The sequence below is a fragment of the Phocoena phocoena genome, chromosome 8 (genome assembly GCF_963924675.1).
Source record: "Phocoena phocoena chromosome 8, mPhoPho1.1, whole genome shotgun sequence".
Classification (NCBI taxonomy): Eukaryota; Metazoa; Chordata; class Mammalia; order Artiodactyla; family Phocoenidae; genus Phocoena; species Phocoena phocoena.
The window spans coordinates 97,418,090-97,433,608 of NC_089226.1; the positions used below are offsets into that span (position 1 = coordinate 97,418,090).

Below are 15,519 nucleotides of genomic sequence, written 5' to 3' on the forward strand. Positions count from 1 at the left end.
GTTACTTCTGCATGGTATGCTGAAGACCCGTCAGTGACACCGACATCCAGCAACAATCCCTGACCAATTTCCAAAAGGGCAGTTGATTACATAGGAGAAGCTAAAAAACCAGAGCAGAACAAGTGAAAAACTGTAGAAATTCACCCACGTCCCCTCCCTCCGCTTCGCAGCTCCCACGCTACTTTAGGAAACCCTGCGGCACCGCTCCGTCTTCCCTGCCAACCCAACCTCTCCTCAGATAAACAAGGACCCGCCACGAGGCCCGATGCGCACCTGAAGAATCTGGGATAGCGCCTTGTCTTCCAGCCTCCTCCTCCGGTAGCGCCAGGACCCCTGCTGGCCCCATGCTTCTTTCCCCCCCAGTGAGGGAGATGCCCCCCACCAGGTCGCCTCAGAAAAGTGAAAGAAAAGGGGATGAGGGGTCCGGTGCAGTCGTCTCGGGGTGGGTGGAAAAGAAAGGTCAAGAGCCCGGAGAGTGGGCTCTGAAAACGTAATTCAGGGATTCAGGGCTTCCTGGTCAGGCAGAAAGTGGCGAAGGGCAGTTTCCCGGAGAGTCGCGGGACGGGGCGTAGAGATCTCCTACGACTGCAGAGGGAAGGTTGCTACCGCCTCCGCGCCCCGGCCCGTCCGGGGCAGCAGGGGTGCGTACAGAGCCTGTGGCGACAGAGGAGCGTGAGCGAGGCGGGGGACACGGTCCGCAGGTAGAGAAGCAGTCGCGCACCGACCACAAGACACTCTCGTCACGCTCACGGGACACTGCTTTCCTCTAAGGGCCCCAGTTGCCTAGCAACCACGAGACGGAAGCGGGAGGGCGAGGCGGATGGGCGCTTCCGGAGAGCGAGGCTCCGCCTCCGAGGAAGGGGTGGGGAACAGGAGAAAAGTCGAAGACTGGCGTTCAGGTACCAAGGATTCACATTCCTCCTTTCCTACAGTATTGCAGCCTGGCTTCGGGGGATTAGAAATTGCATTGATGGGGACTTCCCTGGTGGTCCAGTGTTTGAGACTCCGTGCTTACACTGCAGGAGATACGGATTCGATCGCTGGTTGGGGAACTAAGATCCCGCATGCTCCGTGGCCGGGCCCAAAACAACAAAAAAGCAGCTGTTCCTCAGCTTTAGGAAACTGTTTATTGCTTAAACGGAGCCGCTTCCCCTCTTTCACCTTCTCTCTATCCCATAGCTAGAACTGATAAATTACCTCCTACATTGAAAACCTACTAGTAAATTAAAACCACACATTTTGACTATCAAATTGTCAGATTCTAAAAAACGCTCCTTTCTGGCAGGCGAGGGACAAAGGCACTTCGTCCCTGTACCAATTCCCAGAAGTCTGGAAAACTGTTTGGCACTTAAAGCAAAAGCTTTAATGGCTAGATGACAGCCTCTATTTCCAGAAATATGCTCTATGCAAATTACAAGAAAAACAATTTGATTTTTTAAAATTTTATGGTACATTTTTAAGAATTTGATTTTTTAAAATTTATTTTTATCTTGTCTGCATTGGGTCTTCGCTGCAGCGAGCGGGGGCCACTCCCCGTTGCAGTTGCGTGGGCTTCCCATTGCAGTGGCCTCCACCCTGGGAGCATGGGCTCCAAGCACGAGGGCTCAGTAGTTGTGGCTCGCAGGCTCTAAGAGCACAGGCTCAGCAGCTGTGGTGCACGGGCTTAGCTGCTCTGCAGCATGTGGGATCCTCCCAGACCAGGGATCAAACCCGTGTCCCCTGCATTGGGCAGGTGGATTCTTAACCAATGCGCCACCAGGGAAGCCCAGAAAAACAATTTATATACAAAATGGTCACCGAAATACATGACGGTAAAAAACCAACACACAAGCATACATGACACTGATTAGACAATTATATGCATATAAATATACTAGAATAAAATTCTAACTATTGTTGTCTTTGGTTAACTTTACATGACTCTAAGTATACATAACTTTTGTGATTAGTGGAAAAAATATAAAGCGCCTTTTTTTCACAATATTAACCACATTACATCATTTCCAGGATTTAAGTAGGCCAAACACTAGCTAATATTACAGACTACAAGCTCCAAAATTTAAGTCACACCCTCTGGTACTAGAGGCTTGTTTTTCTAACCCCGTCCTCGCACCCCGCAACAGGCTCAAGATCCTGATGCTTTTTTTTCCTGGAGCTGTTCTTCAATGTTTGCACATACCTTACACTATAGTTGATTAGAAAAAACAATTGACTTAAAGTAAGTCTTGGTTACATAATCGTGGAGTTAACAGGCAAAACAGGAGCAAAAGAATAATCAATCAGAAGTATAAAAAAAGCTTTATTAGTGCATATATACAAATTTACAAGGTCAGAAACTGGAGAAATACAAACAGCTTTAAAACACAATTTGCTTTTTCTTCAGTTTAAAGTGACTTTTACCTGATTGTGATACAATAGAAAGTACAGAACAGTAAACTGCTTTTTAAATACTGGAATTTTATGGAGAATACATTCACACATAAATGGAAGGTGAATTTTGGACCAAGGTAAGACAATGGAGACACATCAGTACATACAGTGGCTTTTGTTACATTTACTGCCACATACGTGAGGAGGAAATTCTCAAAATCAAAGACGCAAACACCTGCTGCTGCCGCCACCTATACTGTAATTTAAATATGCCACCTAGTATGTGAAATGACTGAGCTATCTTTATCAGTTCTAGAATTTGTGAGAAAGAATACTCTGAAGAGTGTGGCCATCTGTTAGCACAAGGTGAATGACTTGATGTATCTCAGCACTTCAGGGGTGGCAGACTAGAGGAAGAGGTCAGAAAGAGATTCCTATAATCCCAGTTAAGCAAGGCAAAATATAGAGCTGCTTTCTTAATTGCACTTGTTCTGAAGAAGTTAATGAGAGAGAGAGCGCCACACTAGGAACTACAAGAGCCTCTATGAGGCAGGAAAATCCTTCACTGTTCTTTAGTGAGTCCTCTTACAGAGGTGTCATACGCATGAACCACATGTTCCAGACTGATGAGGTTAATGTACCTAACATGCTGAGTTTGCCAGTGTGAGAATAAAGGCAGCCAGGTCAGAGCATTCAGTCACCTTACCTTTCAGCAAAACAGAAAAATTACATTTCATAAACGTGGCAATTTTGTACGTATATACTCTTGCCCAGGAAATTCATATGCTCTCCCTCATGACATTTATAGTTTATTGACAACGGTAAGACTGGTTAAGACTTGGAAATGATTAAAAAAACAAACAAAAAAAAAACAGTAATAAAAATTATAAAAACTATGTGTTTGGAGCCATTTTTCTTCTCTTCAGTCTTGCTCGCCAATCTTCAGGAAGGGCTTCAAAATTAGCATTTCTCTCTGCCATGCCACTGTGAAAACAACGTACAGATTAAATTACTTCACTGGAAAGAAAAAGAACGAAAGTGTTTATTTCCTAGCAAATAAAAGCTAACTGAAACCGAAAATGTGATATATTTTATCTATGTTCATGAAAATGTTTCAAGTTTCTCAGCTAAGTACCAGCGTTGTTCTTCATCAAATTTCTTAATTGATAGGTCAACCAAACACATACAAAGCACTCTTCTCTATAGTTTTATTTATATGTAAGTGCATATTTGTGTTTATATCTCCCCAGCAACCACTGAAGCCACACAGAAGGAAAATAACACATTCTTGTAGAAGTATTTCTTGGCCCCTAGGAGTTATGATTCTTTATCTTAGATATATTTAACACATAGGAAGATAATATTTAACTCTTAACATACCATCAGGGACCGTTGGACCTAACGTTTTTGAGACTCTCTTTTGATCAGTTCTAATTAGGATTGATCTCTCATGGCTTATTCAATCATTTATAAAACCGCTTAAGACTCAGATTCTAGGGAATGCCCTGGTGGTACAGTAGTTAGGACTACATGCTTTCACTGACGAGGGCCTGGCTTCAATCCCACAAGCTTCGCAGCACGGCAAAAACAAACAAAAACTCAGGTTGTAACTTACAATTACCAGAATGGGTGCCTTAGACCCTTTTATAAATACAAAATGAGCTAAGATTAATTACAGAATCTTTGTGACTTCTGATCATCTTGAAATAGTTTGCTATTTCACCACTGTAGGAATTAATCATTAGTCAATTCCCAGCAACATTAAAAAAAGATTAAAATAGTAAGAAAGCTGAAGAATAATGGAATCATCTACAAGGATGATACAAAAGTTAAATAAATTATCACTAATACCATCCCTCAGTTTTCTTATTGTGTTGCCCAAAACAGTGCATCTCCTTTCCAGGAAGTAAAAAAGAAGTCTGGAGACAACATCTTCATAGTCTCCCCTACCGCTCCCCAATATTATACAATCAGATAAATGCAAAGAGACAGAGGCACTGTAGATTCTAACTGTGATGGTAAAATTGACTGGATAAGTAAAATCTCAGACTATGAGTGATAAGAGGACTATAATCTAGATGAATCTTCTCAAATTCAAGACTGATGAGTGAACATACTGAAGGAAAGCAACACATTTTTGTAAAAGTAAGGAAATGTAAGGTCAAAAAGGAAATACAGTATTCTCATTGAAAAGAACAACCTGGGACTTCCCTGGTGGTCCAGTGGTAAAGAATCCGCCTTACAATGCAGGGGATACGGGTTCGATCCCTGGTCAGGGAACTAAGATCCCACATGCTGTGTGGCAACTAAGCCCGAGCACCACAACTACTGAGCTCGTACACCTCAACTAGAGCCCGTACACCGCAACTACAGAGCCCACGTGCTCTGGAACCCACGTGCCACAACTAGAGAAGAGAAAACGAGTATGCCCCAACTAGAGAGAAGCCCTCGTGCCACAACGAAAGATCCCACATGCCTCAACAAAGATCCTGTGCGCTGCAACTAAGACCCAACACAGCCAAAAATGAATAAAATAAATAAATAATAAATAAATCTGAACAACCTCCTTCATCCAATATTTTGTAACAAGAACTGGGACCATCGATTTCATTTTCCTTAGAAACCTTTCAGGTTTTATACTGCTACATGTTAAAATTTATTTGATAAGGTTCATAAGTGGGACAAATGCTGAAAGCAGGTGTGTAGTGGCTGGAGAGAAACAGATATTTTAGGAACAAAAAAATTCACTGGAATGACTATTCCAATTAGTGTTTATGGATCTAAGAATGAAAATGTTTTGAATTATGAAGCAAAGATGGCTATCCTCTCCCAATTTTTTTTTTTGGCCACGCCATGCAGGATCTTTCCCTGACCAGGGACTGAACCCGGGCCCCTCAGCAGTGAAAGCGCAGAGTCCTAACCACTGGACCGCCAGGGAACTCCCCCAAATATTTTCATAAGTACTGCATTTATGGAGGTTGCAAGTGCCAGAACCAGAAGTAATGATAAGCTAGAACCTATCAGAGATGAACCTGAAATCTGGCACCATTTATGAGAGGAGTATGTTCCAAGTTACGCATGACAACTGAGCAATTAGTTGCATTCAAAGAATGTTGCTCATTTCAATATGTGTACCTTCAAAAACCATGAAAATAAATAAAAATTTGAGTTAGCTATGTTTAGATTCTTACTAAAATGTCTAATTAAGTTTTCTCCTCTTTATTTTTTATGTCTGTAAATTATTTATAAAATTTAAAAATATACATATAAGAGTCTCTTGGAGCTACATGGTAAATGGGGATGACTATTTTCCCCCATATGCTCAGGGTTAAGATAGCTCTTTGCCTAAGAGGAACAATCAGTGGGAAGTATTACAGATTTGATGTTTCTGATTTTGAAAAAGCCTAGATTATAATTTTTATAGGGAAATAAACATTTCTATGAACTAAAAACTACTTAGGTAAGTCCGTAAAGGAATCAAATTAAGGGCTATGATTTTAAGAACGTGATGGCTCTAAAACCACAGCTACAACCACCACTATCGGCGCCATCTATGGTTCTTTCTTTTACCTGACCAGCTGCTGCTGTTTCCACTCTTCAATTCGCTTCTGTGCAGTTGATTCTCGGTCCTCTTCACTGGAACTAGAATTCTCCTCTTCATCTAGCTCACGCTGGATACTCTGCCACTTCTTTACCAGAGATGGCATTTTGGTTTTACTCTTCTTTGCCTGTAACAAAGGAATATAATACATAAAACAAGTGCATGAGTCCTTCACATGAGATCAGGATCTTTTCCTTAGTTCGAAGGAATAAGTGAACTTCAAAATTAAAGGAACAGAAACACCAAAAATAAATACCATTCTAAGTTCTTGCCAGAAATTTCTACCAACTATAAACTTAAAGCTTGGTTAAAAATCTAAAAATTGGGGGGCTTCCCTGGTGGCGCAGTGGCTGAGAGTCTGCCTGCCGATGCAGGGGACACGGGTTCGTGCCCCGGTCTGGGAAGATCCCACATGCCACGGAGTGGCTGGGCCCGTGAGCCATGGCCGCTGAGCCTGCGCGTCCGGAGCCTGTGCTTCGCAACGGGAGAGGCCACAACAGTGAGAGGCCCACGTTCCGCAAAAAAAAAAAAAAAAAAAAAAAAATCTAAAAAGTGTAAATGTGGTGTTTTATGAAATCAAGTCAGAAACATCTTCTTTAGCCTTATTCTATGAAATTCAAAACTCTTGCCCTTGTCTCATTTTCTCAGAATTACAGTGTACCTGGGATTTCCCTGGTGGTCCAGTGGATAAGACCCCATGCTCCCAATGCAGGGGGCCTGGGTTTGATCCCTGGTCAGGGATCTAAATCCTGCGTGCACGCTGAAACTAAGAGTCTGCATGCCGCAACTAAAGATCCTGTGAGCTGCAACTAAGACACGGCGCAGGCAAAATAAATAAATAAATAAATGTTTTTTTTAAAGAAAAAGGAAAAAAGAATCACAGTGTACCTTTTTACAATTTTAAATGGATGCCGTGTTCACATCAAGTGAAACACAGTGCTGAGAAACAAATGACCAGCTTTTCTGGAAAGAGCCAACAGAGTCAAAGGCAACCATTAAATATGAAAAAAGCAAAGAGGTATATCAAAACATTAATGATGAGATTAGTTCTAAGAGGAGATACAATAATAAATTTTTCTATCAGCTTAACTTCATTTTCTAAATTGCCTATAATAAACATAATCTCACAGTAAAAAGCTTGTGATATTTATTACATATCCAACATGGCTTGCTCTATCACTACCTTCAGAGTTCTGATCAATGGCACTCTTTAGCAAAGATGCCTTCCCTGACCACCCTATCTACATGAAACAGTACCACCTCCCGACGGTCACTTTCTGTCCTCTTACACTTTTTTTCATTGCATTTTTAAACACTGAACATATATCTGCTTATCTGTTTCTGCAACCCAGTCCCCCCACACCCTCTCCAAGCCTACCAGAAAAGCTCTACAAAAGCAAAAGCAGAGACTTTGTTGGTTAGCTACTGAACACAGAGCTCCTAGAGGGAATGCCTGACACAGTATGTATTCAAGATATACCTGCTGATATTTGTGATTACGTCTTTGAATTTAGAGAAACACTGTATTAGACATTGATAAGAACCACTTTTTATCCCTGCGGTTTTGAAGACTTGGCCAGGTTACACTCTAAACGTGACAAGCAGGCACTCAAGTGATAGGTGTGACTGAGTGCTGTGTTCCCGTGAGGATCAGGTATAAGGACCCAAGCATTTTTTTCCGGCCTGCACTTAAGAGAAAACACATTTCTTGATTAAGTCCCCAAAAGAGTTGAGAAAATCAGCTTAATATTTTCAGTCTTTTAAAATTACTTGGCTCCCTGCTCGATACCCTATTTTGACTGTCACTGACAGTTTTTAACCTTCTGGGGAAATGCCCATCTATAGTACTTAAACCTTCTGCTCCACACACCTTCCCACATTCCATTCTGTCATCTCACCAGTGGTACAACCTGACCCACTGCATATACACCCTTCCAACAAGCTCCAACATAGCTCATCTGGGTTAGCATGGAACCAGCTGAGTAAAAAGTAACATGAATAACGGTCACCTGTGCATAGAGGGCTCACTGGGGTTACAAGCTCTCGCCGAACGTCTCCAAGTATGATTAAAAAACATAGATCTAGGTAGAGTTGTTGTGCTTTCATTCTGACTTCCATAGGATTTTGAAAATTTGTAGTGCATTTCATTTCTATTTGTCATGGGAAAGTACTTTATGTTTCAGAAGTTAATGTGTACTGCCGATCACATTCAAAACCATGGATCCCGAGTTGCACTGGCTGTTTGAACACGTTTTTAATATGGGAACACTGCAGCCAGAGGAATAAAGATTAAATGGCTAGAATGCCTTTTTTTCTAGTTTATTTTCTAGTAAACCGCACACAAAACTCTTCAGCAAAAAGACTGAAAATATACATTGGTCTTAAATATTCTTGAACATCAGAGGTACTGAGTATATATCTTATATTCTTTTTTTTTTAATTGGGGTATAGTTTTTTACAATGTTGTGTTAGTTTCCATTGTACAGGGAAGTGGAGTTCCCTGTGCTATACAGCAGGTTCTTATTAGTTACCTATTTTATACATATCAGTGTATATATGTCAGTCCCAATCTCCCAATTCATCCCACTGCCCACCCCCCCACACCCTCTTGTATTTTTTAAAAATGGCCAGTAACACTAAAGAGATGGATCACTGTTTTCAGATAACAGGTACATAAAAATGACATATTAATGTAGAATACTGGATTTTCAAAACTATTATTTCTATGACTATAAAAGCATGATTGGCTAAAAAATTACTTGTTGAATGAATGGAGGTGGAAGTAATTATCTCTCTTGGAAGACTGGAGGCAGGGCGCCAAGGAAGGCTTCGTAAGAGAAATGATTCCTGGGCACTGATCATTCTAACAATTTAATTATAAAAGAATGAATAGTAGTGGGACTGGTAAACAAAGTAAAGACACGTAGGTGGTCAACAGTATGTTGGCTCAGGAGAACTGTATGTGGTAGAGTAAGTTGTCTGACAAGAATCTAATTCAAGACATTATCCTGTCACTGTTGATTTTTTATAACACTTCACTGGGAGGGGAAAAGCTGATGAGAAAGTTTCTTTAGGAAATTTAGGGCATTCAAAGTGTTCATGAGGATGATGTCAGAAAGATGGTGGACTATGAAGCTCCAAGCCCTTGTTTCCCCATGGAAATACTATATAAACAAATAGAGACTGACTAAAATGGCTTTGTGGGAACTCTGGAAACCAGTCAAAGATCTTGAGCAACCAAGAGAACACCCAATCAAGAAAAACCCACACTAAAAACAGGAAATTTTGTGGCATGTTTGCTTGCCCTTGTTCCACACACCCTCCCCAATGTGGCTGGGATGAAATGGCCCAATTCTCAGTTCTCCCCCTCCAGGTGGAAGGAAAATAACTGGAATGTCTGATATGTTCTAGACTGTCTGTGGTTGCCTTAGGGACTGGTTTCAATACTGTCTTAACTTGGAGGTCAGCCAGGAATGGTGGCATATTTTGGGTCTCAGGTTGGAAACCGTGAAAGGCAGTAGCAGGAGCTGCGGCATGTGAAAACCACAGTGGGACAGAAGTCATGTGGACAGATGGGGGCAAAAGATCATGGGCAGGGGAATACAACAGAACATATAAGGCTCACAGAAGAAGCAGGTGTGACTCTCTTAGGGAAATTAAAAGTAAATACACAAGGGGAAAGGAAAACAAAAAAAAAGCACGTGTCCAGGGAACACATATGCCCAGGAAAGGCCTGAAAAAATGTTGCACTTTCATGTTGGACTCATTAATGAAGGTTTTCCTCCATACACAGTCAGTGTGCAAAGACTGGGAGAGTTTGTTATTTTTTCTAATGTGCAGTTTTCAACCAAAGATCACAAAGCATACAAACACATGCTGGGACTTCCCTGGTGGTCCAGTAGGTAAAACTCCACACTCCCAATGCAGGGGGCCCAGGTTCGATCCCTGGATGGGGAACCAGATCCCACATGCATGCCGCAGCTAAGAGTTTGCAGGCCGCAACTAAAAGATCCCATGTGCCACGACTAAGACCCAGCGCAGAAGAAAGAAAGGAAAGGAAGAAAGGAAGAAAGAAAGGTTTCAGATTTACTAGACAAAGACTTTAAAACAACTGTCCTAAATGTGCTCAAAGAACTATAGAAAAACACAAAGAATGAAAGGAAATCAGGAAAATGACGTGAACAAAATGAGACTGTCAACAAAGAGACAGATATTATTATTAAAAAGAACCAAAGAAATATTCTGGAGCTGAAAAATACATCAACTGAATTGAAAACTCACTATTTCAACAACAGACTCCAATAGGCATAAAAAAAGATCAGCAAAATTGATGATAGGTCATTTGAAGTTACTGAGTCTGAAGAGCAAAAAGGAAAAGAATGAAGCAAAGTGAACAGAGTCCAAGTGACTTACATGACATCATCAAATGGACCAATATATGCATTATGGGAATCTCAGAAGGAGAAAAGGGCAAAGATGTTATGTAAGAAATAATGGGGCTTCCCTGGTGGCGCAGTGATTAAGAATCCGCCTGCCAATGCAAGGGACACGGGTTTGAGCCCTGGACCGGGAAGATCCCACGTGCTGTGGAGCAACTAAGCCCGTATGCCACAACTACTGAGCCTGTGCTCTAGAGCCCGCAAGCCACAACTACTGAGCCTGTGAGCCACAACTACTGAAGCCCGCGTGCCTAGAGCCCACACACCACAACAAAGAGTAACGCCCACTCGCTGCAACTAGAGAAAGCCCACGTACAACAATGAAGACCCAATGCAGCCCAGAATATAAATAAATAGATAAATGTAAAAAAAACTGAGGGAGAAAAACTAAGATATTCCTAGATAAACAAAAGCTGAGAAAATTCATTACCACTAGATGTGCCCTACAAGAAATGCTAAAGCATGTCTTTCAAGCTGAAATGAAAAGATGCTAGATAGTAATTTGTCATACAAAAATATAAAGTTCTCTGGTAAAGGTAAATACAAGAACAAACATAAAAACCAGTATTATTGTGATACTGGTTCATAATTTTTATTCTTCTACAGATTTTAAAAGACAAAAGCATAAAAAATAATTACAAGTCTACATTAATGGGTACACAGTATATAAAGATATAATCTGTAACACCAATAACATAACAGAGTGGAGGTGCGTCTGTATAGGAGTTTTTGTCTGCAATTGACTGTACCAGTTTAAAATAGATATTACATGTAATTCCTACCATAACTACAAAGAAAATAAATATAGAATATACACAAAAGGAAATGAAAAAGAAACCAAAATGTGTCACTGAAAAATATCAACTAAACATAAAGGAAGGCAGTAAGAGAGGAAATGAGAGACAAAAAAGCTATTAAGACATACAGGAAACAACCAAAAGGAATACCAAATCCTTATCAGTAATTACTATAGTAAATTATTAATTTACTAATGTAAATGGATTAAACGCTACAATCAAAAAACACATACTGCAATGGAGCAGGACCCTATGGTCCCTTCCTGTCATGTCCTTGGTCTACATTTTGTCTGTGAAAAAACTTCAGCCAAAGAATAAGTGTAATTAGGGACCTCTCTAGCGGTCCAGTGGTTAAGACTCCATGCTTCCACTGCAGGAGGTGCAGGTTCAATCCCTTGTTGGGGAACTAAGATTCCAAATGCCGAGCAGCGCAGCCAAAAAAAAAAAAAAAAAAAAGTTTCATTGGAGAAATGAGAAAATGCAGAAACAAAGGAAAACAGTCAAATGAGACCAAGTAATACACGTTTAGTCATTAAGCATAGTTAAGGACCTTGAAGTTCCTTCTCAAGGGCTATAGATAATATTCTGAGCCACATCCTGTGAGTCGTCTTATACTGAAACCCCCACCAGGTGGAAGATGTTAACTACATGATGACCAGACTGTAGCCATGACATAAGCTGCCACAATTCCAAGAAATGGCCTCAAGGAAATGGGAACAAACCGACCCTGGAACTGAAGATTAATTGTACTTAAAACAATCACGATGATGCTGATCAGGTCACCGCATGACCAATTTCAAGATGGACTGTTAGAGCTGACAGTGCTGTTTCTGCCTGTAGCCCGCTCCCTTCACCTATGAAAGCTCTTGTCCACTGACTGTAAGTGGGGGGAGTCGGCCTCTGGACAGGAGTTCCTCCCCACCCCGGGTTGCCAGCATCAAAAATAAAGCAAACTTCCCTTTCCGCCAACCTTGCCTCTTTACTGGCTTCTGAGTGGTGAGCAGCTGGAACCCCCACTTTCTTTGGTTACAATACTGGCAGAATGGATTAAAAAAACAAAATGCAATTGAAACTGATCACGTCTGTAAGAAATTCATTTTACATCTAAGGACATACACAAGTTTAAAGTGAAAGGACAGAAAAACACATTCCATGAAAACTGTAACCAAGAGAAAGAAGGGGTAAGTGGATTACTACAAGACAAAACAGAAATTAAGCAAAAAACTGTTAAAAGAGATAAAGAACATTACATTAACGATAAAAGGGTAAAATCATACCACTTAAAATAGCACGCAAAAGAATAAAATACCTGAGAATAAATTTAGCCAAGGAGATGAAAGAGTTGTACACTGAAAATTATAAAACAATGCTGAAAGAAATTAAAGACCTAAATAAATGGAAAGGAAGCCTGTGCTCACAGACTGAAAGATTCAATATTGTTAAATAGGTAATAAGACCCAAGCAATCTACAGGTTAAATGCAATCCCTATCAAAATTCCACTGGTCTTTTATGTAGAAATGGAAAAGCTGACCTTTAAATTCATATGAAATTACAAGGGGGCCTGAATAGCCAATATTGAAAAAGAAGCACCAAGTCAGAGAACTCACACTTCTCAAATTCAAAACATACCACAAAGTTATAGTAATCAAAACAACGTGGTGCTGGCATATAGACCAATGGAACAAGCCCATATGTTTATGGTGAACTGATTTTAGATAAGGTCTACCATTCAATGGGGCAAAGAATGGTCTCTTCAACAAATGGTCCTGGGACAACAGGGTATCACACTCAAGAGAGTGAAACTAGATCTCTACTTGACACCATACAAAAATTAACTGAAAATACTGTCACTGTTTGCAGATGACATGATACTATACCTAGAGAATCCTAAAGATGTTACCAGAAAACTACTAGAGCTAATCAATGAATTTGGTAGAGTAGCAGGACATAAAATTAATACACAGATATCTCTTGCATTCCTATACACTAATGATGAAAAGTCTGAAAGTGAAATTAAGAAAACACTCCCCTTTACCACTGCAGCAAAAAGAATAAGATACCTAGGAATAAACCTACCTAAGGAGACAAAAACCTGTATGCAGAAAACTATGAGACACGGATGAAAGAACTTAAAGATGATACAAACAGATGGATGGAGAGCTATACCATGTTCTTGGATTGGAAGAATCAACGTTGTGAAAGTGACTATACTACCCAAAGCAATCTACAGATTCAATGCAATCCCTATCAAACTACCAATGGCATTTTTCACAGAACTAGAACAAAAAATTTCACAATTTGTATGGAAACACAAAAGACCCCGAAGAGCCAAAGCAATCTTGAGAAAGAAAAACAGAGCTGGAGGAATCAGGCTCCCTGACTTCAGACTATACTACAAAGCTACAGTAGTCAAGACAGTATAGTACTGGCACAAAAACAGAAACAGTAATCAATGGAACAGGATAGAAAGCCCAAAGATAAAGCCATGAACATATGGTCACCTTATCTTTGACAAAGGAGGCAAGAATATATACAGTGGAGAAAAGACAGGCGCTTCAGTAAGTGGTGTTGGGAAAACAGCTACGTGTAAAAGAATGAAATTAGAACCCTTCCTAATACCATACACAAAAATAAACTCAGAATGGATTAAAGACCTAAATGTAAGGCCAGACTGTAAAACTCTTGGAGGAAAACACAGGTAGAACACTCTATGACATAAATCACAGCAAGATCCTTTCTGACCCACCTCTTAGAGAAATGGAAACAAAAATAAACAAATGGAGCCTAATGAAACTTGAAAGCTTTTGCACAGCAAAGGAAACCATAAAACAAAAAGAGATCCCTCAGAATGGGAGAAATTATTTGCAAACGAAGCAACCGACAGAGGATTAATCTCTGAAATATAAAAGCAGCTCATGCAGCTCAATATCAAAAAAACAAACAACCCAATCCAAAAATGGGCAGAAGACCTAAAGAGACATTTCTCCAAAGAAGATATACAGATTGCCAACAAAGACATGAAAAGATGCTCAACATCACTAATCATTAGAGAAATGCAAAAAACTACAATGAGGTATCACCTCACACCGGTCAGAATGGCCGTCATTAAAAAATCTACAAACAATAAATGCTGGAGAGGGTGTGGAGAAAAGGGAACCCTCCTCCACTGTTGCTGGGAATGTAAACTGATACAGCCACTATGGAGAACAGTATGGAGGTTCCTTAAAAAACTACAAATAGAACTACCATATGACCCAGCAATCCCACTACTGGGCATATACCCAGAGAAAACCATAATTCAAAAACACATACGCACCCAAATGTTCACTGCAGGTGTAATGAGGTGTGACTGCTTAATGGGTACAGGGTTCTCCTCTGGAGTTATGAAAATGTTATGTAACCAGAGAGAGGTGGTGGTTACACCACAGTGTGAATATACTAAGTGCTACTGAATTTATACTTTAACTATCACCTCAATAAAACAAAAATTTTAAACTAAAATGTAAAGAGAGGTTTACTCTACCTTATCTTTCTTCCCTTTTTTTGTCTTCTCAGGTGCTGGCATTTTGGGAGCTGGTGGTGGTGGTGGGGGGGGGGGAGGAGGAGGAGGAGGAGGTGGCGGCGGCGGGGGCTCTATAATGGCAGTGGTGGGCACAGCGCCGCGGGCCTGGACTGGCTGCAATGTGGGAGCAGTCACTGCCACTGGGACGGAACACTCAGCATAGCTCATAATTGCAGGAGCTGATGCCAGTCCTAAGTAATTGGACTGTAGGTTCATTCCTCTGGCCTGATGACCCATTCCTGTTGCTGGATGGCTAACTGATAGTGCCTGGTGTCCAATCCCTGTTGCCTGGTGACCTAGAACAGAAAACATAAAACTATAAAAAGGACATCGTGGGGCTTCCCTGGTGGCGCAGTGGTTGAGAATCTGCCTGCTAATGCAGGGGACACGGGTTCGAGCCCTGGTCTGGGAGGATCCCACATGCTGTGGAGCAACTAGGCCCGTGTGCCACAACTACTGAGCCTGCGTTCCGCAACAAGAGAGGCTGCGACAGTGAGAGGCCCACGCACCGCGATGAAGAGGGGCCCCCGCTTGCCACAACTAGAGAAAGCCCTTGCACGGAAATGAAGACCCAACACAGCAAAAATAAATTAATTAATAAACTCCTACCCCCAACATCTTAAAAAAAAAAGAAAAAAAAAAAAAGACATTGTGACACAGCCAAAAAAAAGGAGGAGGAAAAGGAAATTGGGAGTTAGATCACCTACAAAGTGATTCTAATATACCACCACCCCCTGCCAAGAAACACA

At 40.9% G+C, this 15,519-nt stretch overlaps 1 protein-coding gene across 1 annotated transcript in view; it reads right to left on the bottom strand.

Moving 5' to 3' along the window:
- Nucleotides 1–3,263: 3,263 nt before the first annotated feature.
- The window catches only part of FNBP4 (formin binding protein 4), a 37,429-nt gene continuing 25,173 nt past the window's right edge, over nt 3,264–15,519 (bottom strand). Inside the window, exons 15-17 of the mRNA XM_065882434.1 lie at nt 14,732–15,066; nt 5,941–6,098; nt 3,264–3,354 (exon numbers count right to left, since the gene is read on the bottom strand). Of these exons, the coding sequence (XP_065738506.1) occupies nt 3,264–3,354; nt 5,941–6,098; nt 14,732–15,066 (584 nt within the window). The remainder of the gene's footprint in view (nt 3,355–5,940; nt 6,099–14,731; nt 15,067–15,519) is intronic.